This window comes from Zophobas morio, unplaced genomic scaffold, assembly GCF_036711695.1.
Source record: "Zophobas morio isolate AGI-343-1 ecotype UQ-CSIRO unplaced genomic scaffold, CSIRO_AGI_Zmor_V1 ptg000021l, whole genome shotgun sequence".
In the NCBI taxonomy this organism is placed as follows: Eukaryota; Metazoa; Arthropoda; class Insecta; order Coleoptera; family Tenebrionidae; genus Zophobas; species Zophobas morio.
The window spans coordinates 16,494,150-16,519,684 of NW_026972126.1; the positions used below are offsets into that span (position 1 = coordinate 16,494,150).

General features: G+C 38.2%; 3 protein-coding genes across 3 annotated transcripts in view; all 3 read right to left on the reverse strand.

The window, feature by feature from the left end:
* Positions 1 to 21: 21 nt before the first annotated feature.
* On the reverse strand, positions 22 to 1,732 carry LOC135133347 (glucose-induced degradation protein 4 homolog). Its single transcript, XM_064061731.1, has 3 exons — positions 1,511 to 1,732; positions 1,143 to 1,310; positions 22 to 651 (listed from the first exon to the last, which is right to left on the reverse strand). The coding sequence occupies exons 1-3, from the start codon at positions 1,655 to 1,657 to the stop codon at positions 355 to 357; spliced, it is 612 nt and encodes a 203-aa protein (XP_063917801.1). The 5' UTR covers positions 1,658 to 1,732; the 3' UTR covers positions 22 to 354.
* Positions 1,733 to 2,021: 289 nt separating this feature from the next.
* On the reverse strand, positions 2,022 to 2,556 carry Lsm7 (Like Sm 7). Its single transcript, XM_064061732.1, has 2 exons — positions 2,428 to 2,556; positions 2,022 to 2,373 (listed from the first exon to the last, which is right to left on the reverse strand). The coding sequence occupies exons 1-2, from the start codon at positions 2,452 to 2,454 to the stop codon at positions 2,059 to 2,061; spliced, it is 342 nt and encodes a 113-aa protein (XP_063917802.1). The 5' UTR covers positions 2,455 to 2,556; the 3' UTR covers positions 2,022 to 2,058.
* Positions 2,557 to 9,892: 7,336 nt separating this feature from the next.
* LOC135132188 (calcium-activated chloride channel regulator 4-like) overlaps positions 9,893 to 25,535 on the reverse strand; it is a 35,505-nt gene continuing 19,862 nt past the window's right edge. Inside the window, exons 2-4 of the mRNA XM_064060181.1 lie at positions 13,388 to 13,818; positions 11,762 to 13,335; positions 9,893 to 11,709 (exon numbers count right to left, since the gene is read on the reverse strand). Coding sequence (XP_063916251.1) covers positions 10,244 to 11,709; positions 11,762 to 13,335; positions 13,388 to 13,818 — 3,471 coding nt within the window. The 3' untranslated portion in view covers positions 9,893 to 10,243. The remainder of the gene's footprint in view (positions 11,710 to 11,761; positions 13,336 to 13,387; positions 13,819 to 25,535) is intronic.

Consider the following 25,535-nt stretch of genomic DNA (forward strand, 5'->3'; position numbering starts at 1 on the left):
ATTATTACTAAAACTCCAAGATAAAAACAATTCAAAAAAATATATTCAATACATTTATACACAATATACATAACAATAATGACTTACTCTAAAATGATGTCAACGAAAGTTTTTACAGATAAAACTTAAAAATTAAAATGTACATTTACCCAGTCGTGACTCAGTACTTGAAAGAAACGATGCCAAACTACCGAAACATTAAATGTGTGTAAATCACAGAATACTGCTAACTAGAACATCCATTTTGATTATGTGAACAAAAGAAATACTGCAACTAATTTTTTGCACTAAGAGAGCATGCATGAGATTAACGGATCAAAAATCAAACGGGGAACTGAATTACTGATAAGAAATTCACCTAAATTCGTAAATTTGTATACTATTTTCAGGCACATGTGTTAAGTTCAACGACTGAAACCATTCGCTGCTCCGATGGTAATAGTAGCCCTCAATCGTCGCCTTAGACTTCTGGAAACAAATGTAGTAGAACCCGGCGAACGAGGCGCCACTGATATCCTTGATGGTGTGATCCGGCACCAGGAAGTGCTCCTTCCACCGCATAAAAACGTAGTCCGTGTCAGAGAGCGCCTTATAATCGAAGTTGTCCGAGTTGAAAGTTTTGGCGTATTGCGAAAAGGAAGAAAATTTGCTCTGCAATTAATTTCACAAGGTCAATTTAATCAAATAAAAACGAGGTTATGTTGGTTCGAAATGTCACATGACGTCAGTGTTTTTAGGTTAGACACAACTGCCAACCCAAGTTTTTAAAACACAGCCAACACGGATCTCGTGTTTCCACGGACATATCTTGTAACTGCGTAATAAGTGTTAAAGCTGGATTTCTCAAGCAAATATTGATTATAAAAAACTTAATTAAATAGTACTTGAACAACAATTGAATTATGATTATATCTTTTTTGCTTATCACTCTAGAATAACCTTCAGAATTAGTACAACACAAACAAAAAATTTCAAAAAATACGTTTTACGCTCAAATGGTGACATAATTTTACAAAATACAATTATATTTATAAGTAGTACAAAACTATTCCTTGATTGGTTAAATTTCAAGTTTTTGGAACAAATTTCTAGTCTTTTGCTCGTGAGTCATGGTCACGTGTTTATAAACACCGACGCCTTACCCAGTGCTTCTTATCGACGTCTTCATCGGCGTCCCATTTCCTAGTAAGAAAGGGGTACTTCTGGCTAATAATTTCCCCGTCAAAGAACGTCGTGAGTGTCGGGTACTCGTCAGTAAGCCCGTTTATTTGTAAATATCCACACAAGTACGAATTCTCTTCATCTACGTGCTAGAAATAGAAAAAAGTTTGAACTTCCCGCCATTTTAAATGTCACATTAGCATATGTTGATATTTTTAGTTTTCTTTAAATAAATAGTGAGTAAGGGTCCAGCGATTTATAGGGCAAGGGTAAAGGATTAGTCGGTGTGGGTGGAAGATCGGTTGGGTGTTCGGGTGGGCGAGCTTAGGGACGCTTCAGTCGTTCTAACCTGTAAAACCACTTCCACTTCGTACGAATTGCCCTTGGACTTCTGGAAACCCTGGAATTTCGATCCATTATACAGAAGGGACTTTGTTACACCTGGCTGCTTGGAGTTAGCCGGCGGGGGAGGCGTAATATCCACCCTAACCGGCATTTTCTTAGACTACTATTACGAACTGTCACCACTGTCACTTTTTTCGCGACCAAAATGGCGGCAGTGAGTCACAGGACTACTTTTACCTGTGGCGCATGCGCGGTGAGCGCGTTTGGACAATTGGACGTGCTCTCTAGGGGAAACTTACCGAGAATGAATAGAGGGAAAGGTCATGGTACTGCGAAAAAAGCATATTTTACTAGAACAAGCCGCTTTTGTTTAAATTAATTAAAATAATGTTACGAATAACACGCTAGTGTGAAATTTAGTAACATTTGTCACACGTCAAACGTCACCGGCAATGACGGTTTCATCCAAGCACCTGACCTCACGTCATCCATTCAACATTCAAATCAAGACAGCATTGCAAAATAACTATGTATTAATAATGTTGTACAAAATTAGTCTTGTGAAATAAATGGGTTCTGTATCGACTCCATGCCGTCCATTGGGCATATTAGCACCACGCTGGTACCCCTACACACGACTAGACCCAGCGCTCGAGTGTCTTCTGTCAGTTTGTATGGATCATCTGGATCCCGAAGGTATTCGATTGTGTTGTCTAATACTAGGTTCAAAAGGGGGTCATAACCCTTGAGGATCCCACTGGCTTCTCTACCACCGGCGAATTTAACCCTAATTGTCTTCTCTAGGTACTTGGAAAGGTCTAAAATGGACTCTTTACGTTTCTTCTCTTTTTGTTCATTGGGGTTCGACTGAAAAGGAAAATGGTAATATTAATGGAGTATTGATGAGGCAACGTCAAGTACCTTTGATTTATCGCCTGACGATGCCATTTTTGTAAGGTAATTGCTTAATTTCAAACTTTTTAACAATATAACCTAAAAACGTTTCTTAGCGGCAAAACAAATTTGACAGAGTAGCATAACATTGAAGTCCGCATGCGCCAAACGTTTTTTGTCGGAGGAAAAAAAAGATGTGTTACTGAGACATGAAAAACAAAACCCCTAGGGTTAAAGGGGGATTTATAAACCTGTTGCAGTTGCTGTTCCCACTGACGTTGCTAAAATTTACCACGTTTTAAGTTTCTTGTTGTCGAAATAAGTCTACACCTATTAAGAAAAAAGGGAAAGTATACCCCCGCCCACCCACCCCATCTCAATTGTGATTATCTTTTTTATTCTAAGAAACTTAAAACACGTTTAAAATGGTGGTAAATTTTTGTCCGAAAATATGGATTTTGTAATTACGCTCCGCCCCTAGATCGGGGAACGAATGAAAACTTTATTACTGTTTAGATCAGGGCAGCTATGGGTGGGACTTAATAATTGGCTTTGATTTTTTCTTAATATACATAGTAGGCATTCTTTGAACACAAACATTTAATTTCTCGTAGAGAAATAAAGATTTTGCAGTTAAGCTCCGCCCCCTTGGCTCACGACGAATAAAACTATCATCACAATTGCGATAGGGCGGGTGGGCGGGGCAACATTTTGCCTTTTTTTCTTAATATGTGCAGACTTATTTCGACAACGAGAAACTTAAAACATGTTTCAAATGGTAAATTTTTGTAGTAATCAATCCTTCACTTTTCTTATACAAGCACTTTAACTTGGCAACGGAGTTTATAAATGACAATTTTCAGCAAGTTTATAAATCCCACCTTTGACGTTAACCAATCCAAAAATTTAACAAAATTCCAGTAAGGAATTTGCCTTCTCCACTAAGTTTGTCTAATTTCGAACTTAGGAGGAACTGACTTGAAACTTCGAAGTTCATACTCGCGGTAATTGTTTCGATGGCAAATTCGAACGCGTTACGTAAGCTGATTATGGGTGTTTGTTTGAAAAGTTGTAAAGAAATAAGTATTTTGCAGTTAAGCTCCGCCCTCTTGATTCACGGCGAATAAAAAAAGATCATCAGAATTGAGATAGGGCGGGTGGGCGGGCTTACATTTTGCCTTTTTGTTTTAATGTGTGTAGACTTCTTTTCACAACATGAAACTTAAAACATGTTTAAAATGGAAAATTTGTGTATGGAAATATCGATTTTGCAATTAGGTTCCGCTCTATAATTGCAAAATCCATGTTTCCTTGCAAAAATGTACCATTTTAACCATGTTTTAAGTTTTTTGTTGTGAAGAGATGGTTATGTTGTTATGTATATTAAGAAAAAAAGGCAAAATATAAGCCCCGCCTACCTACCCAATCTCAATTTCGAGAGGGGCGGATGTTAATAGTAAAATCCTTATTTTTCTACGAGAAATTACCATGTGAAATATGTTTTTAAGTAATCGCGTTATAGAAAGAAAACGTATTAATTAAAAAAGAAAACCAAAAGAGAACCCGACCTCATCAATCGTAATGAATTTTTCATTCGTTGGCAGGCCGAGGGGCGGAGCGTAATTGCAAAATCGATATTGCCCTATACAAATTTTCCATTTTAAACATGTTTTAAGTTTGATGTTGTGAAAACGATTCTACACGTATTAAAACAAAAAGGCAAACTATAAGGGCCCCCACCCGCCCTGTCTGAATTGTGATGATTTTTTTTATTCGCCGTGAAGCAAGGGGCGGAGCTTGACTGCAAAATACTTATTTCTTTACAAGAAATTAAAAACATGTTTTTGAGTGTTGTGTTGTTAAAAAAATACTACGCATATTAAGAAAAATAGGCAAAATATAGCCCCGCCCACCCACCCATCTCAATTGTGATGATTTTTTTATTCTTAGAAAGTTAAAACATGTTTAAAATGGTAAATTTTTGTTGGGAAATATGGATTTTGCAATTAGGCTTCGCCCCTAAATCGGGCAACGAATGAAAACTTTATTACTGGTTAGATCAGGTGGGGCTTAATAATTGGCTTTAATTTTTTCTTAATATACATAGTAGGTATTCTTTGAACAAAAACATGTTTTTACTTTCTGGTAGAGAAATAAAGATTTTTCAGTTAAGCTCCGCCCCCTTGGCTCACGATTAATAAAACTATCATCACAATTGAGATAGGGTGGGTGGGCGGGGCAACATTTTGCATTTTTTTCCTAATATGTGCAGACTTATTTCGACAACAAGAAACTTAAAATATGTTTAAAATGGTAAATTTTTGTAGTAATCAATCTTCCACTTTCCTAATACAACCCCTTTAAATAGAACAAAATTGACCATTAAAGTTACTATCAACGGCAACTTGGCAACGGAGTTTATAAATGACAATTTTCAGCTAGTGTGTAAATCCCACTTTTGACGTTAACCAACCCAACGTACATTGATTTGGCGCCCAAAAATTTAACAAAATTTCAGTAAGGAATTTGCCTTCTCCCCTAAGTTTGTCTAATTTCGAACTTAGGAGGAACTGACTTGAAACTTCGAAGTTCATACTCGCGGTAATTGTTTCGATGGCAAATTCGAACGCGTTACGTAAGCTGATTATGGGTGTTTGTTTGAAAAGTTGTAAAGAAATAAGTATTTTGCAGTTAAGCTCCGCCCTCTTGATTCACGGCGAATAAAAAAAGATCATCAGAATTGAGATAGGGCGGGTGGGCGGGCTTACATTTTGTCTTTTTGTTTTAATGTTGTAGACTTCTTTTCAAAACATGAAACTTAAAACATGTTTAAAATGGAAAATTTGTGTATGGAAATATCGATTTTGCAATTAGGTTCCGCTCTATAATTGCAAAATCCATGTTTCCTTGCAAAAATGTACCATTTTAACCATGTTTTAAGTTTTTTGTTGTGAAGAGATGGTTATGTATATTAAGAAAAAAAGGCAAAATATAAGCCCCGCCCACCCACCCAATCTCAATTTCGAGAGGGGCGAATGTTAATTGTAAAATCCTTATTTTTCTACGAGAAATTACCATGTGAAATATGTTTTTAAGTAATCGCGTTATAGAAAGAAAACGTATTAATTAAAAAAGAAAGCCAAAAGAGAACCCGACCTCATCAATCGTAATCAATTTTTCATTCGTTGGCAGGCCGAGGGGCGGAGCGTAATTGCAAAATCGATATTTCCCTGTACAAATTTTCCATTTTAAACATGTTTTAAGTTTGATGTTGTGAAAACGATTCTACACGTATTAAAAAAAAAAAGGCAAACTATAAGCCCCCCCACCCGCCCTGTCTCAATTGTGATGATTTTTTTTTTCGCCGTGAACCAAGGGGGCGCTTAACTGCAAAATACTTATTTCTTTACAAGAAATTAAAAACATGTTTTTGAGTGTTGTGTTGTTAAAAAAATACTACGCATATTAAGAAAAAAAGGCAAAATATAGCCCCGTCCACCCGCCCGATCTCAATTGTGATGTTTTTTTTTTATTCTAAGAAACTTAAAACACGTTTAAAATGGTAATTTTTTTTCCGGAAATATGGATTTTGGAATTACGCCCCGCCCCTAGATCGGGCAACGAATGAAAACTTTATTACTACATATTTAGATCACGGCAGGTATGGGTGGGGCTTAATAGTTGGCTTTAATTTTTTCTTAATATACATAGTAGGTATTCTTTGAACAAAGACATGTTTTTAATTTCGCGTAAAGAAATAAAGATTTTGCAGTTAAGCTTCGCCCCCTTGGCTCACGACGAATAAAACTATCATCACAATTGCGATAGGGCGGATGGGCGGGGCAACATTTTGCCTTTTTTTTTTTTCTTAATATGTGCAAACTTATTTCGACAACAAGAAACTTAAAACATGTCTAAAACAGTAAATTTTTGTAGTAATCAAATTAAATTCGTCACTTTTCTTTCAAAACTCCTTTAAATACGCCAAAAGTTGAACATCAAAGTTACTATCAAGAGTAGAAAATTTTCAGCTCTAAAAGCAACGTCAGTGGGAACAGCAACTACAACGGGAACTTCAACGTCAACAGCAAGTTTATAAATCCCACTTTTGATGTAAACCAACCCAACGTATATTGATTTGACGTCCAAAACTATTTAACAAAATTTGAGTAGGGAATTTGTGTTCTCCACTAAGTTTCCGAATTTCGAACTTACGAGGAACTGACTTGAGATCGTCGAAATTAACGACGGTTCATGTCGATATTCGCGTTTCTGATTCCGCGGCTCACCTGCCCCAAAATACAGGATATCCGAAGTTCATACTCGGTAATTATTCGGCGGCAAATTCGAACGCGTCACGTAAGCTGATTATGGGTGTTTGTTTGAAAAGTTGTAACGAAATAAGTATTTTGCAGTTAAGCGCCGCCCTCTTGGTTCACGGCGAATAAAAAAGTTCATCAGAATTGAGATAGGGCGGGTGGGCGGGCTTACATTTTGCCTTTTTGTTTTAATATATGTAGACTTATTTTCACAACATTGTGATAACCCAAACTTCCCGCCTTAAATTGACCTTGAAACAGTTTGAAAGACCCGCGAAAAATTCAAAATTTGGCCTTGGCTGTGATTGTCAAACAAAGTTGTGTTTTTTTTTTAAACATGACGGGAAGACGTTCTTTCATACAAGTGAGCATACATTGCGTGTGAGTCGAGATCGCAAGAAATAATAGACAAAATTTTTGGGAGGGGCTAAAATCGCACCCCTCCCTAGGAGGAAAAGAAGCGACGAGCGAAGGTGACTTGGACGTGCCCTTCTGGCGCCCCAGGAGGGCCGAGTCGCCATCGTTTTTCATCTCCAAAAACCCCCAAGGGCTATATTCACCGACATTTTACATTTCAAATGAAACACCTTAAAAATATGAAAGAAAAGACACTCGCGAATTGACAGACATACACATATGAAAACTGAACAAACACAAAATCCTACACATATGTAAAATGCATCAATGCAAATATTTGAATATCACAAATTTATTAAAAACAAAGCAACATCTGAATTAAAGTAACTGGATGCAAATACACAAGCTATTACGGGCGTATGGCGTCAAATTTAAAGTTACGGCAGTTAGCAGTAGCACAACAAAACTACCCCTGGGGCGTTCTAGCACAAGCGGAAATTGGGGCTAATAAAATAATAAAAAGGAAAATAACTGAGGTTAAAACTGAGAGAGAGAGAAGTATTGTATGAAATGAAAAATTGCAAAATTAACAAAATTTACATGAGATTAATACTTGCCACACTTTGCCAACGATTCAAACAAAGAGTTTACTTTGAGAGTGTAAAATACCGCAAACTGGATACCCCAACAAAACAAATAATAAATAAACACAAAAATATTCAGTTATCGTTGCGAGGAAAAAGCGTCTCGGTGATGTAAATTTTATCATTGCGAGGGAATACCTCGATGATGTAAATTTTAACGTTGCTAGGAAACGCCTAGATGATGTAAATTTTAACGTTGCGAGGAAACGCCTCGATGATGTAATCAATCTTTAAAGTTGTGAGGACATTCCTCGATGATGTAAATCAATCTTTAGCGTTGCGAGGACATGCCCAGGTGTTGTAATCAAACTTTAGCGTTGCGAGGAAATGCCTCAGTGACGTAATCATGATAACGATGATAACCGCCTTGGGGAAGAAATTGTTTTAACCCCTCGTCAGTTCGCGATATGAATGTTGTTAATTTTACTGCCGTAAATGAACTACCAGCAATCTTGTGTGAAGAATTAAGAAGTGTTATAATGTAACACTTACGTATATGCATCCAGAAACTTATTCGTAATTAAACAACAAAGGTGTTATCCTGACAAAGTGAATTTCATGAAATCTTCTAGGAAGTGGTTTATTTAAATAATCTTGATTGTTAAATTATGTTAGCACTAGCTGACGATTAAAAAAACTAACTTGATTGGTGAATTTACACACAAATTTATGCCACGTAGTTCGCGTTAGTCCCGAAAATTAACACTTTTCCGATTAAAAAGCCGCAATTGATTGATTGTCGTTAAACAAAGGTTTCCTCCCTTTTTATGAACTACCAAACCAGCTAATCTAACCTAGCTACTTACAGCGTCTTTTTTCCATGCGTTCACTACACCGAACAAAAACACAATGACTCACGCTTTCAACATGCCGCTCTCTCTAACCAAGCCGCCCTCTAACTAAACATACAGAACTAACCCCAAGCGCTACGTGCATATTTGGTTGCCTATGTTTAACGATTTTTTGATTGATTTTTTTTCTTTCAAATTCAAATTATTCAAATGTGATTTCGCGCCGCTGTTAATTAATTTCAGCGCGAAAATTTGATTCAAATTCGGTCATCACAACATGAAACTTAAAACTTGTTTAAAATGGAAAATTTGTATAAGGAACTATCGATTTTGCAGTTAGGTTCCGCCCTATAATTGCAAAATCCATATTTCCTTGCAAAAATGTAGCATTTTAACCATGTTTTATGTTTTTTGTTGTGAAGAGATGGTTATGTATATTAAGAAAAAAAGGCAAAATATAAGCCCCGCCCACCCACCCTATCTCAATTCTAATGATTTTTTTATTCGTTGTAAGCCAAGGGACGGATGTTAATTGTAAAGTTCTTATTTTTCTACGAGAAACTACCATGTGAAATATGTTCTTAAGTAATCGTGTTATTCAAAGAAAACGTATTAATTAAAAAAGAAAACCAAAAGAGAATCCCACCCTATCAATCGTAATGAATGTTTCATTCGTTGTCAGACCGAGGAGTTTGATGTGTGAAAACAAAAAGGCAAAATGTAAGCCCCCCCCCACCCGCCCTATCTCAATTGTGATGATTTTTTTATTCGCCGTGAACCAAGGGGGCGGAGTTTAACTGCAAAATACTTATTTGTTTACAAGAAATTAAAAACATGTTTTTGAGTGTCGTGTTGTTCAAAAAATCCTACGTATATTAACAAACAAACAAAATATAAACCCCGCCCGCCCACCCCATCTCCATTGTGATGATTTTTTTTATTCTTAGAAACTCGAAACAATTGAAACACGTTTAACATGATAAATTTTTCTAATGAAATGTGAATTTTGCAATTAGGCTCCGCCCCTAGGTCTGGCAACGAATGAAAACTTCATTACTACATATTCAGGTCAAGGCAGGTGGTATGGGTGGGGCTTAATCTTTGGCTTTAATTTTTTGTTACTACTAATGCTACACATAGTATTTTTTGAACAACACGATCTTTATTTCGATCAGTTGTTAAAGATGGCGATAGGCAACACACTATACATGTGGTTGTGGTTGAAATGTCCTCTATGACAATAGTTTATAAGGTATTTTTTTGCACTATACTTAGAAAATATATTGTTCTCTGAAAGCTAGGAAATAGGATTCAGAATCCCATACAAGCAAGATCTCAAGACTGCCTGAAGGAACTCATTAATAATTTCTAAAACACAGTGAACTGAATATCTTATTTATTGCGTAGTTATTTAGAAATTACAAAAACAATATCAAAATATATACACATCTGTCATACTCCTAACCTACGCACTACTATATACACTCCATGTAGCTAACATACAAACGCGATTACAGAACGGCGACCCACATTGGCTACATAAAAACTCCGAGATCAGTCTCATCAAATAAAATTTGTATAAAACTACAAATAATCTTACACCTAAGTACTGGCTTTACATTATAAAACGTACATCAACATTGACTAGCAAACAAAATTTACAAAAAGTCCAACAAAAAAATTACACATCATATAAATACGTCGTCGTGCAAGTTTTTGTGATCACGCACCGTTACACCATCGTCACATTCCGTCTTTTCTTATCACCACTGTTAACAGAAGACAAGGATCCTTGCAGACTCGGGTTAAAAGGAACGAGAGGTTCGCCGCTCCTTTGCATAGACTGGTAGATGGGGTGACCTTGTTGGTTGCCTTGGTGCACCCCGTATATGTTGTAGTTGACTGGGTAACCATTATTGAAGGCGGGTAGTGGCGGCACTGGAGGCGGCACGTGCTGGCTTTGGTAATGATCAGGAACGTGGTGCCCGTTCAAACTCATGTGGTCCATATTTTGCCCATTGAGGGACATGTGGTCGGGGGCGGTCATCATTAAATCTTGATGGGGGCTCATTTGGTCGTCCATGGCTTCAAGGGGGCTGTGTCGACGTTCATGTTCGTGCAAAAGCTGAGAGGCACTCCAGGAGTTGTACGGACTGAGGGTGTGACCGTTGCGGTTCAAGGTACTACTAGAGATGACACTCAACCCTTGGTACCCGTTATTAGGAGTCCCCAACTCCCGTTGTGCCATCTGTTGCTGCTTCAACTCTTCAATCAGTTGTTGTTCTTGCTGATTAACCAAAGAGTACCTTTTCTTCGTATCTTCTTCGTATTCGTACTTCACGGGTACCCCGATCTGGTGAGGATCTGGCATATCGGCAGCCGCGTAAGTATTCTGGGTCTGCGGGACGTTCTGCGGACTACTCGGAACGATGGTGATGGTCGACGATAACTTATCATTCTTGATTGACCCACTGGACTTTTTATGGTGGTCCCGGTGGTGGCGTTTTTTCAAAATACAGAAGTAACAATACACGATCAAGAGGATGATCAAAAGAATAAAACCTATCACTATTGGAAGGATCAATTCCAACCCAACCCCCATCGTTTTGGATATGCTAGGACTCACTGGGTTCACCCCCACGGAATTGGCGTTACTGTTAGGCCAGAAGGGTTGTTCGTGTGACGGAGAGGTGGGTGGCACCGTTGGTGGTGGCGGTGGTGAAGGTACCAAAACCCGAATCCAGTTGGACACAGGTCCACTCAAGTCTGACGAAAACTTGGGATATGCTTTGATCGCAAAATACAGAGGTTTATCTAGAAGGTCCTTGTTCTGTGACATGTCAATGGTGAAGGTGGTTTCAGAACCCGGTGCCAAGGGGAAAGGCTGAGCATTATCCCACGATTTTGCCACAGTTTCAAAACCATCAGTGATGTCTTGGACCGAACTGGCGTACTTGATGTCGTACCGAGAAACTGTGTGACCACTCATATCAGGCGCAGTCCAACTAAGACGCGCCTTCATATCTTCTGGAATGACGTGTGATTTTAAATCGCCGATGCGTCCCGCGGGAACTTGACCTTCGGCTGCGATATCTTGGGAGGTTACCATCATGGTTATTTTTGGTAAGACGCGTTGGAAGGGGGAGACTGGGGTGACTCCTGAGGAAGCTATGGTTGAGCCGCAGCAAGGTTTATTGTCTGCGAAAGTCAAACAATTAGTTACGAAATGTCAAACTGTATGAAAACTCACCATCAAATTTAGCTGAGTCAGTCCAGGTGTATGCTGTGTTACCATTATCGGTAACGACGACTTCGAAGTTGTATAACCCTGGCCCGGAGTCACTAGCGCTGAAGTACCTTGTGTAGACCCCGTCACCTTTAGTGATATCGGGATCGCCCGCACCAGTGTCTAGTAGTTCCAAATGGTTTTTGTGAGGGTACGACCCATTAATTTCGGGTTTGGTCACGGTTACTTCAACCTTAGCTCCTAAGACCGGAATTTCACCCTTTTTCACTTCAACCAGAAGGATTAGAGGCCCGTTCGGTTGGTTTTTGTGGGTCCAGAAGCGGGCCCTCACCACTGGCGCGGTGGCCGAAATGGGGGTTGCAGTCACTTGGAGAAAGTGTGGTTGAGGGTTACCGGGGTACGGCTCGACAGAGTAGGTCCAGGTACCACTTTCAGAGATATTTGCGGTCAATCGGATCATTTTCAAGTCCAGGTACCGGTCGTTCCGTTCTGAGAAGGTTTGGAGACTTGGACTCACTAGTTTCAGACTTTTGATTAAAGGCGTGACTGAGTTGTGGGTGAAGAAGGTGAACTGTGATGGTTTGCCTACGGTGGTGTCAAACATGAAGCTTCCAGTGATGGAACTTCGCCCGTCGTCTGTGATTTCGCGGCGGTGGATCTCGATGGGTAGGTCTGCGATGGTTCCAGAGTAGAACCGCTGCACTATGTCATTAAGGGCGTTTTTTAGTTCGAAGTAGGTGGACAGAAGGGTGGTATCGACGTTAAGTTTGCGTTCGAAGACTGTGTAAGCCACGCCTCCGGTTTGTTCAGCCAGAGGGTTCAAAAGATCGCTGCGCATCATCGTAGGGTACGTGATCGTAGCAACTTTAATCTTCGCCTTCTTTACTTTTTCCATAACTTTGGTTAGTTGTTCGCTGGGGTTCATTCCGGCCGCTATTACTACGATGACGTTATTAGCGGCTCCGTGGTTCTTCGTTCGTTCGATTAACATGTCTGCGGCGTCTTTGATAGCACAATCTAGGCAACCCGGGCGCAAAGTATCAGTAGGTGTGTAGGGGATTTTCGAGTAGAACTTGTCTCTGTTGCTACCTTCGTCTTTGTTGTTGTTTTTGACGGAGACGATGTCCAAGAGCTTCTTTGAGGTATCTTCGGCTAAAACTATTCCAACTTCGCTATTGTCGGGCATGGTGGTCAAAGCCCAGTACTTCAAAGCCAGACGAAGGTAGTTCCAGGAGTCCCTCTGCATCATATCTTTGGTGTTTTCCAAGACGAAGACATATCGTGTTAAATTTTGCTTCTTGTAGGTGATTCTAATCGTGGTGTCTACTAGTTGGTCGTTGTTCACGTTGTTGATTTGATTGTTTGAGTTGAAGTCCTGGTGTTTGAGAATGACGTCTAGGACGCTTCGTCTCTGACACATGGAATTGTGTTTGGTGGGTGCGAACCGGTCATGGTTGCCGTCGTCGCAAAACATGGACACTTGAGGAGCTTCAGCTGCGAACATGATGGAGCTGCGGGCCACCGCTGACACCATTTTCGTGGTGTTATAGGGAGTTTTGGAGTCGGAGGTGCAAATTCTGTAAAAGAGGGTTCGTTAGGTGCGAAATACGTGGAAGTGGTTTGTAGTACCCCAAGTCGTTGATGGGGTGGTCCGAACACCCAGTCGCTTTCGCTTTCTTGTTCTGGTCATCATAGAAACACATCGGGTAGATCGGGTCACTATAGTAACCTTGCTCCTCGAAGACGCCGTAGCGGTACATCGCGAACTCCTTCACCAGCGAGCGCGCCAAAGTCCCGTCCCTTTGCATCAGACTTTCGTAGGCTAAGTAGATCTGGTCCCCGGGCTGGCCGCACCCTAGCGACTGCTGCGTGAAAATCCTCCCCCGCGTGGGCCCTCTCGGCAACACCGTCACGTCAGGGGCTTCACCCGAGCCGGAAGCCACCGGCGAGGATGCGCACGAATCCGGCCATGTTGGCGGAAGCAAGACAGTTGCCGATCGCAAGAAGGCCCGGCTGTCGAGGGCCGAGAACAGGTATTGCGACGCAGTTGTAAGGGTTTCCTGAAATTAAAAAATTCACGGTGAGATGATCTGTGTTGGCGAGGTCGTGTGAAACGCGATTTGCATCACCATTATGTCTATAACCTACTTTCGACATCCTACGTAAAGATCAAGAAACGCATCGGAGATGATGATACCGTAATAATGCTATAATGGCGAAGGTTGGAATTGATTGTTCTTCGATTGGGTTTATGGTTGGATGGTCGTTTTATGATGAGTGATTGTTTTTGATGTTTTGGAAGTAAAATCTAATGAACTGAATTAAAATTAAATTACCTTTGTTTCTTATCTTTGGGCTTATAACAACAATAACAATAATGATAATAATAAGTTTCTAGAACAGTCAGAATCGATTGGCACCAGTAATGGCCGCCTTCCACTTTTGGGCAAAATCCCGCTCCGTCTGCACCGTGAGCCCGAACGCGGTCCTGTTATCAAAAGCGCCCCGCTGTATGCAAATCCGGATCATTCGGTACCTCCTACCCTGATGAGGGTCCGTAATTGAATTGCAGGGGTGCACTTCCGGATTTGCATACTTGTAGATCTTTATTCGCGAATAAAAAGCCCGTTGCCGAATTACCATCTCAAAGGGATAGTTTAGGGAAGAATCGCTCTATTGGAACGCCCGCCGGAAACAAAGGGAAGCCACCCGTCCCAGCCCTTTGATGTGCCAAGACGGCGTCCATCACTCGAGGATGTAAATTAACAGTTCTGGCGGCGAGCCGTGAGAACCACAAGGCGCTTCTTCGTGACTGGAAACGCTAAGAAGACGAGAAAAAACCAAACACACACCGAGAAGGTAAAACGTAAACATACATGCGCATCACAAGTTATAAATACCACGGGGAACCAGCTCCGATGTTAACCTTTTGGCCGTTATGAATTTTTTTCCGCGTAATTAAAGGTCGAAGCATCCTTTCCAATTCCGACGGCGCAGTGCTGCCAATCACCTACGAAGCGTCGATTTGCATTATTACACCTGCTTCTTCCGCAATTAGGAGTCGACGTTTTGTGGAGATTTAATTACGAGGGACCGACGGCTGTTATTATGGGTTGGGTGCCGTTAGACAAACGTTGCTGGCTTCTATGGAAAATGACACACCCACATGGCCGAAATTTCGTTGCGTAATGATAAGGATTTTTCTAATTAGGTATTTGAGACGCAGCGGGTCGTGATGGCCTCGATGGTGAACAATTGACTTTCACGTGAGATGGGTTCGATACGAAGAGTCACACTGAGGTAATCGGGGATTTGCCCTTTTGAGTTTGACGATGCGATGGCTGACTGGAGGATTAGGTGTTTAGTAACGTGGTGGCCCAGTTCTAGGCGGAATTTCTTAATTTACCGGATTATTGCGAGCACGGGTTTTAATTGTGTTCTCATTAATTATAAGAAATATTAATATAATGGAAACAATGTTATGAAAAGAAGAAATTCTTTTTCTCATTCGGGGCGGTTCAAAGACCTCGGAGTGTTATAATTCTGGGCAGATATCAGTTCGATCGGGTTATATAACCGAAAGTGGCCACTATTTTGCAACATACTTTGAACTTTTTATTATAATCCGATGAAGGGACTGATTTATTAATCCAAATGTGACCGAAAACCACATTTTTTTGACATTGTGGCCATTGTTAATGTTAATCTTAATCTAAATCAAAACATAACAGAAATGATCACGATCATCTGCGACATCCCTCAACCATCGAAATTTGACGAAAGAAGTCATTATTGGCTCAATTTCGGGCGTTAATCGCTGTTTACACACACGTAGAATACATAAATAAGAGGGGACCAACTTTTCTTAGATTCTGACCTCTTGACACCTAAACAAAAGCAGTTAGAACACAGAAATTGTCCTACATGATCTCTTTTTAAAATTCTGAGACAAGAAAAGGCGTGTCACAGAAAATTTTGATGAAATAAATCTACAAAAATTCTTTAAGTGACGGCGACACTTTAATAAACTCTTACTATCAGCGTAGCTCTAATTCAATCAGGGCTTCTTGACCTCAAACCCCACTTAAAGCACTCTCCCTTTCTAAAACGTTTACGTTTCTCGTGTTTTCATGGTTTTTAGACGTTTCGTGATCCCTAGAGTATTCCGTTTGCGTCTCTGTCCCTATCGTCTGCTGTCTATCTGAGTCGACTTTTATTAAAGAGATGATCTCCGAAACTACTGGACCGGTTGTCAAATTTTGTATGTACATACAGGGTGTTATTGAAAGGTACGTACAACAAAATTGTCAGTTCGTCGCGAAGTCTAAGAAGTCTGAAAAACTTATTTTGTGTTATCAAAATTATAAGGGGAAAATTAACCCTTATCCAAGCTTTTTAGACGCTACTGCAAGATAAATAGGTAAAATTAATTAATTTGAGTAAATCCTAGCAACTGTATCAATGAAACTTTTGTCAAGACTAAATGTTGCTATAGAAACGAGAGATGATCTTTTTATCAGAGGCGTACAACGAATTTGGACATAAATTTTAATAATTTTTATCTCTAAAAGGAGAACACTTTTACCTGAACTTTTTTTAAGTTTTAGCACCCATACTTCGAGAACAATTGCCGATTTTATTTTGTACGTACCTTTCAATAACACGCTGTATATTAGAAATATCATGCAGATGGTAAAACTCTAACCAAAATGTGTCTAGTTATCGCCACTGACACTTTGATGACGTCGCCTTACAATTTTCTAATAAACGTCATTTACATTTTGTCATATAGCATGCTCTAATACTTATGGTTTATGAATCCGCCTTGATACCATAGACAACAAGATTTTCGCTAAAAAATCCAAATTGTTTACCATTTATACCTACTAGTATAAGCGACATGGGAGGGGAGGAACTTAAATTGTGACTTTTATCATTTATTAACTTTTTTAATTTATACAGATCATCACAAAGAAAAAAAAATAAATAAACGGGATTTCTTGGAATATTTCCTTGATTTTTAAGCTATCCATAACTTTCACTATATAATACGAGGGGAGTTTTTTTACAGTTTCCTATGTATCACGTATTTTTGAAAATCAATATCGCAATTATTTATGGAAATTTCGGAACGCGGTTTCTGCTACTGTTTTCCGCTTACAAAACTATAGGAAACGTGTCAAATACAGTGTCGACTTTTTTGTTGGAAATGAGATATAGTAAAAAGAAGTTTCTATGACACAAACTTCTTTTTATTGTGGTACCTCATTTCCAACAAAAAAAGTCGACAATATGTCTAGTACGATTTCTAGAGTTTTGTAACTTGAAAACAGCGTTGAAGATCGCGTTCCGAAATTTCCGTATATAATTGAGATATTGATTTTTAAAAACACGTGATGCAAAAATTTCACTGAAATTAAAACAAGAAGATGATAAACTGTTCTGGACAGTTTAAATTTCACAAGTTATTATATGATGAGTTTTTGCTTACTTCACAATTGAGATGGGGTGGGTGGGCGGGGTTTATATTTTTCCTTGTTTTCTTAATATACATAGTATTCTTTGAACAACACGATATTCAAAAACATGTTTATAATTTCTTGTAAAGAAATAAGTATTTTGCAGTTAAGCTCCGCCCCCTTGGTTCACGGCCAATAAAAAAAATCATCACAATTGCGATAGGGCGGGTGGGCGGGCATACATTTTGCCTTTTTGTTTTAATATGTGTAGACTTCTTTTCACAACATGAAAGTTAAAACATATTTAAAATGGAAAATTTGTGTAAGGAAATATCGATTTTGCAATTAGGCTCCACCCCATTATTGCAAAATCCATATTTCCTTGTAAAAATGTACCATTTTAACAATGTTTTAAGTCTCTTGTTGTGAAAAAATGGCCATGTATATTAAGAAAACGGGCAAAACATAAGCCCCGCCCACCCACCCCATCTCAATTCTGATGATTTTCTATGAAAAATTACCGTGTGAAATATGTTCTTCAGTAATCGTGTTCTGCAAAGAAAACTAAATGTATTAATTAAAAAAGAAAACCAAAAGAGAAGCCACACCCATCCGTCTAGATCTCAATCGTGATAAATTTTTCATTCGTTGTCAGACCGAGGGGCGGAGCGTACTGCAAAATCCATATTTCTTTACAAAAATTTACCATTTTAAACGTGTTTTAAATTTCTAAGAATAAAAAAATCATCACAATTGAGGTGGGGTGGGTGGGCGGGGTTTATATTTTGCCTTTTTTTCTTAATGTACATAGTATTCTTTGAAAACACGATACTCAAAAACATGTTTCTAATTTTTCGTAGAGAAATAAGGATTTTGCAGTTAAGCTCCGCCCTCTTGGTTCACGGCGAATAAAAAAATCATCACAATTGAGATAGGGCGGGTGGGCGGGCTTACATTTTGCCTTTTTGTTTTAATATGTGTAGACTTCTTTTCACAACATGAAATTTAAACATGTTTCAAATGATAAGTTTGTGAAAAAATAAGGATTTTGCAATTAAACTTCGTCCTCTGGCGTGAAACGAATAAAAAAGTTGTTTACAATTGAGATGGCGGTGGGTGGGCGGGGCTTAAATTTGGCCGTTTTTTCTGAATAAACGTAATCTTCTTTTCGCGACAAGATATTTGAAACGTTTAAAATGATTTTTTTTCGGGAAACAAGGATTTTTTGTACTTAAGCTCCGCCCCTTGGTCTGACAATGATTGAAAAATTTATCACATTGAGGTTAGGGCGGGCGGGCGGGGTTTATTTTTTGTTTTTTTTTTCTTGACATATATAGATTTCTTTCAACGTGATAGTTGACATATTTCATATGGTAGATTCTTGTGGAGAAATAATCATTTTACAATTAAGCTCCGCCCCTCAGCTTACGACGAATAAAACAAGTCACAATTGAGATGAGGGTGGGTGGGCGGTTTATGTATTTTGCCTTTTTTTTCGTAATATATACACGTGGTTTTCTTTTCTAGTAAATTTGTTAAGCCCCAAATCCAATCGGGATGAATTTTTCATTCGTTGAGAGACCGAGGAGTGGAGCGAAATGCAATATCTATATTTCCCCACAAAAATTACTATTTTAAACATGTCTTAAGTTTCTTGTTTGATGTGAAAATCCTATGCGGCAAATGTAGCGACTAGTTTTAAATGGTTTCGTTTGTTTTGATTGTAATAATGATATCTCAGTTTTTCCCCTATATTTTACTCTGTTTTTTATTATTTTTCCTTTTGTTGGGTATTTTCCCGCACACCAAAATATTGAGATAACGAGAATAAAAAATTCGTCTTATTGTTATTAGACAGAAATTCCGTCGCCCCTCAAGTACAATCAATAAGGTGGATTCATAAACCGCAAGTACAGAAATACGTTATTTTATAAAATTAAATACTCCTAGCATTTATCATCTCAAATTTTGACATGACGTCATCAATAGACAAATTTGGCTAGCATTTTACCTTCTACAGGGTATTTTTGACATACATATAAAATTTGACAACAATCGTTCCTGTAGTTTCGGCGATTATCATCTGTCTAATAAAAATCCACGCAGACCACAAATGGAAACGAGACACCTATTTTTTTCATACTTGGGGACCATCAAAACATGAAAGTAGCCGTTCATAGGATTAAATTCTTTTATAAACTAACATAATCAAGAAGGCATGTAAGAAAGAAAATAAAGAGGCACCGGCAAACAAAAATCGTCCTTATTGTGGCCACTGAGAAGTCTTCAATAGTACTGTCTGAAGGGTCAAGATTTTTTTATTTCCTGGTATACAGGGTGAGTCACTAAGAGTAAAAACCACTATTTGGAAAAACTGAAATATTTGAAAGTGGCATTATTGCATATTCAAATTCATTGATACCACAAGAAATTTCTTTTGATCTCTATAAAGTGCTGCAACACATGTGAAAAATGACATCATTGCGATTTTCTTATGAAACCTTGAATTTTTAAAATCTAAAAACAGAGATTAAAAGTAAATAAGTATTATATATATTTTATAAGACTAAATTGTATATTACACTTCACAAATAGAACACTTCGTATATTGAAAATAATTTTAATGTACGGTATTCAAAGAACCTTACAACTTCGTTTGTAATTATAACTGTCAATAATATAAGAAACCAATCGAAGAAATTTCACTTAGTGACTCACCCTGTATATTTGAAAATAAATAAAAAAATGCACAGAATTCTCAGTACTTCCCACGTCTTCAGACACCTAATACCATGGTACTTGTATTTAAGATCTTAGCAAAATTTTCATATGACGTCATCAATTTTTTAGTAGAGATACATAAATAAATCAGTTTTGATTCTATCGCTAACATTAATTGATTCATTCACTTATTTTTGTTTTAAACATCCTGTATTAACATATGTACCGAATAAAAATTTCTTATAAAGCGCAGGAACATTGCAAATAATGATTAGTAATATCTTCTTAATACTGACGTCATCAGATTTTTAGTAGGGATAAGCATATCCTTTTGATGCATACAGTATAATACTAATAAAACTAATATTGCGTTCCTGAAATATGAGAAAATCACAAAAAAGCTAATAAAAGCTCTAAATGGAATTAAAAAAAAACCACAGCAAAAACAAAAAGCCGCTGAATTTAATTTAACAAATACTTTAAACCCACTTCCTGCACATTATTAAACCCCACACCTGTATGTCACTCCAATATCAACCCCATAAAGCTTTCATTACACACATCATTCGCATTCCTCAACGCTCCATTGTCCTGAAAAATTTAATTACCCATTACGTCTGAATTTTTCCCATCCAAAATACCTGCATACGCGGCAACAAAACACCGACAGGTGTCCCCCGAACCCTGCAACTGTTGCAGAAACCCGAGCCAACACGTCTTCAACCTGCCATCCATCGACCTTTGCGCCAGATTCCCTCGTTACGCCGTCTTGTGACATTTTTACATACCATTAACATAACCACTCCATTACAATAAATTTTCGCCGCTCGTGCGATATTATCGTGCGTTGTCTCCACGAGGCGTTTAATTATACGGGAAAATTAGTTGAACCTCGATTAAGTCACCTTAAGGTTCGAGTCCGGCGCGAGCAGTGGCGTGTGTTTAACTTTTTGCGGATTGTAAGAGTGTCAATGGTCAAATTCGGCGTCTGTGTGCCTGTTCACACCGCATAATAAAAAGGTGTAATCTCCGGAAAAATCTAAATTAAAAAATCTGATTCGTCATCGCGAGTAATTTAACAGAAAAGTGCTCTGGTTAGGATGAGGTGTTATTAAGTGGTAAAAAGTGGCGGACGTGATGGAAGGAGCCACCTACTGAAAATGTGGCCAATTTGGGGCCGATTATGCGATTATATGGGTGGTGTTAACGAGTACTAATTTCGTCGATTGTGTGATTTTATCATAGGCGTGGGAATCCCGGTGGTGTGAAATCGATAATCCGTGCCGCCACTGGTAAAGATTAAAGAAACCTTGCTGGAGTGCAGGGTCGGCGTTATTCGAAGCGATTTGTGATATGGGTGGGATTTTTGTCGTCCACGAAGGCTTGTCTGAAATAGCTAACTTATGAATATATGTGGACGTTACTTCATCTGGTTAAATATAGACAACGTAAAAGTTTTGCGTCATTACCCATGGAGATTTATAATTTATAAACTAAAAAGTACGTTATTTAAGGAGTGAAAGTTAATTAAGTTGTAAATGTCAACCGTTATTACATATATTTAGAAAAATCTACAATTACATATACTCAATCGTATCGTAACTGCGGTACAAAAAAAATCATAGACGGTCCTCCTCCTTCCGCATACACCCCACTCACCATCCACCAACCCCTCATTAACCCACCATTTTTTCCGGAACTCTTTACCGTAATAGCATCCTCCAGAAAATTACCCATCCCACTATATATTTATTTCCGGCTCTTTAAAGACCTTCAAATTAACCCGCGTCCTCCTTTGTCCACTACATGCATCTAAACGCACTTGACCCGCAAGGTCGCCATACCCAAAATCCCGCCCGTAACCCATCTCTGACCCACCAACAATACCACCGATGACCTCAACGGTACATCACGCATAAATCGCCATAAATCCGACAATTGCTGTTCTTCCGCAATAACAAGCGATCAAAACTCGCAGCCGTGTCTCTGGTCTTCCGTTAGCTCGGGCAAACCTTTGACCCGGCGCCAGTGGCGTGCGTGCCCAAATTCGCCCAAAACGCGCGACTACAAAGCTAGGTTATGTTACACCAACAAGAATTGAACCCTCGTCGGATTTAAAATCTTTTTCAATTATTGCGAGTGCGAACTTTCGGTTTCATCGCCATTTCCCACATGATCCCGCTCATTAAATCTGATTCGCCGCGTGACCGCCGCGAGGTGGACCCGTTTCTTGATCGAATCACGATTTTTCGACACAACTGTGAGAAATATTTTTTGGCGCGTTGGGAGGCGAATGTGTGTTCGGATTTCTGTGGTGTTGCTTTAATCCGTCATAAATTTATGGATAAGGAACGCGGCGTTGCCTCATCACAATGGGTGAAGGGGATTTAATGGGTGCTACCGATTTTTAGGGTTTTTCATGCTTGGTGGCCGAGGTGTTAAAAATGACGGGATTACGGCCATTGTTGTCGAGTTTAATTCGGTGGCTACAAAAATGCGGAATTGTTCGTATGGAGTCATTGAAGGTCAATGTTGCGAGCTTTTACAAAGCGCCAAGTGGCTTTATTTGGTTTTGGTGTTGCTGTATGATTAAGCGAAATTAATTGATTTAAGTAAATGAGCAATGCTACTACTGATAATTGTTAATCAACGGAATTAATACGGAATCGTTACTAATCATTTTAATTGGCGTGTAAGAAAGCGATGATTACTAAGACGGCGACTACTAACTGCGAAATTTTAATAAATGTGTTTGAAATAACTGCAAGTTTAATGAACACTTTGTTAAGAATCGAAACAGTTATTACAAAAATAAAACTATAGAAACAAAGTTTGGTTCTTCGTCTTTCACAATGTTTAAAAATTTTTCAGAAATAACGTAAAACCATGAAGCGATTAGTTTTTTCCGTAATCACTGCAAGTCATCTTTTTACGTTTGATCGATCAATTTCAGCCTAGCAACACCGTATTTATGTTCGTTGCTTATTATAATTCTTGATACCCAACACGTGATACTTAAAACATAATATATAAAATATGTGATTCATACACCATATACACAGCGACGCGTTATGCATAATAAAGAAAATACAATACACATAAAACTGGGATTGATAAAGTGTCTTGTTGCTTGTTAGAGTCGTGGATAAAACTCAATATACTTCAGTACTTGACAAAAACCCGAGAGTCTGATTATCAACACACTCTCATGATTCATGTTTCCACAAGATTGGCCACCTCCGCAAATCGTCTGTTTAGAAAGCAATACTTTTTTGTCGTTTTTTGAGAATAGTTTTCAAATTGGTTTCATGGACGTTGTGGAAGTCATAATTTTTCACAAAGTGAACTTCATTTTCACTTATTCACACTTGGAATTTTCCTTGGGAACCTTGGTTAAATCAGCGCCGAACAAAATGAAAGATTTTATCAAGACATTATAACAATGGAAAACCGGTATAAGGTTTCTGAAATTCTACATTAATGGTAAATTTCTGCTACATGTTACATCGTGATGATCTAGAACTAGTATGCTAAGGAAAAAGAAAGTACGCCAAGGCAAAAAAATTACAAAAAAATCCAAAATTGATAAAAATTAAATAACTGAATGTTTGTAAAAGAATTATACACTGGGATGGGACCACATGGAAGTCGGTGTTGGTACTCCAGACCCAAATCCAAATTTTATATACTTTAAAATGAAATAAAATTACGCCTAAATTTTTTTCCTCCAGATTCTTTCAAACTACTTCAAAAACAAAACACAATGAATTCCCAAGATTCTTTCATTGTACTTCAAAAACAAAAGGGGTCCCCGAGATTCTTTAAAAATACTTCAAAAACAAAGCAAGAGAGATGCCAAAGATTTTTTTAAACTACTTCAAAAACAAAACAAAACGGTCCCCGGGATTTTTTCAAATTACTTCAAAAGGAAAACAAGGGATCCCCAAGATTCTTTAAAACTACTTCAAAAAGAAGAGAAAAGGATCCTTCAAACTACTTCAAATATCAGGGATAAGCGGTCCCCGAGATTCTTTCAAACTACTTCAAAAACAAAACACAAAGGGTCTCCGAGATCCTTTCACATTACTTCAAAAACAGGATAAGAGATCTCCAAGATCCTTTCAAACTACTTCCAAAACAAAACAAAAGGGATCCCGGGCATCTACTTCAAAAACCAGGGACCAGAGTTCTGAGATTCTTTCAAGGCACTTCAAAATAAAGACAAGGGATTTCCAAGATTCTTTAGGACTACTTCAAAAACAAAACAAAACGAAAGGGGTCCCCGAGATTCGTTCAAACTGTCTACTTCAAAAACAAAACAAAATTTTTTTGAAAGTATCCAACAGCTTATAATACCTACAATTTGTCATTAAACTTGGCTTTTATATTGATATTCATCAGTAATAACCGAGATACTTAGGAAGAGGTCCACCAGAAAAATATACAGCAAAAGCGTATGTTTTTCAGTGTTAAGATGCTTGAATAATAATGATATTAATGATAATAATCTACTTTATCTGAAGTTAAATATTCAGCTCAGCATGCCAGACTTCGCCCTTTAGAAACGTGGTATTTTTGTTTGTTGATTTTCAGTGTTATGTTTGTCTAGTTTTAATTTTAAGGAAATCGTAGAAAAAAAATTGTATACCCCTTCACGTGACGATTAAAATTATGTCTTGGTACAGCAAAGCTTCAGTGCCCAAATCCAAATTTTATATACTTTTAAATGAAGTAAAATTTCACTTTTTGGACGCTAGTCTCAATTTTTTTCTCCAGATTCTTTCTAATTACTTCAAAAATAACTCAAGGGATCTTCAAAATTCTTTCGAACTACTTCAGAAACAAATCACAGTGAATCTCCAAGATTCTTTCAATGTACTTCAAAAACAAAAGGGGTCTTCGAGATTCTTTAAAAATACTTTAAAAATAAAACAAAAGGAGTCCCCGAGATCCTTCGAACTACTTCAAAAACCAGGGACAAGCGATCCCCGATATTCTTTCAAATCACTTAAAAAAAGGAGTCCCCGAGATTCTTTCAAATTACTTCAAAACCAAGACAAGGAATACCGAAGATTCTTTAAAACTACTTCAAAAACAAAAGGGATCCCCGAGATTTTTAAAAAATACTTTAAAAATAAAACGAAAGGGATCCCATAGATCTTTCAAACTACTTAAAAAAAAAGAGTCCCCGAGATTCTTTCAAATTACTTCAAAACCAAGACAAGTAATCCCCAAGATTTTTTAAAACTACTTCAAAAAAGGGATCCCCGAGATTCTTTACAAATACTTTAAAAATAAAACAAAAGGGATCCTAGAGATCCTTCAAACTACTTCAAAAACCACGGACAAGCGGTCCCCGATATACTTTCAAACTACTTTAAAAAAAGGAGTCCCTGAGACTGACTCTTTCAAATTACTTCAAAACCAAGACAAGGAATACCCAAGATTCTTTAAAAAATTTAAAAAAATAAAACAAAAGGGATCCCAGAGATCCTCCAAACTACTTCAAAAACCAGAGACAAGCGGTCCTTGATGTTCTTTCAAACTACTTAAAAAAAAGGACTCCCCGAGATTCTTTCAAATAACTTCAAAACCAA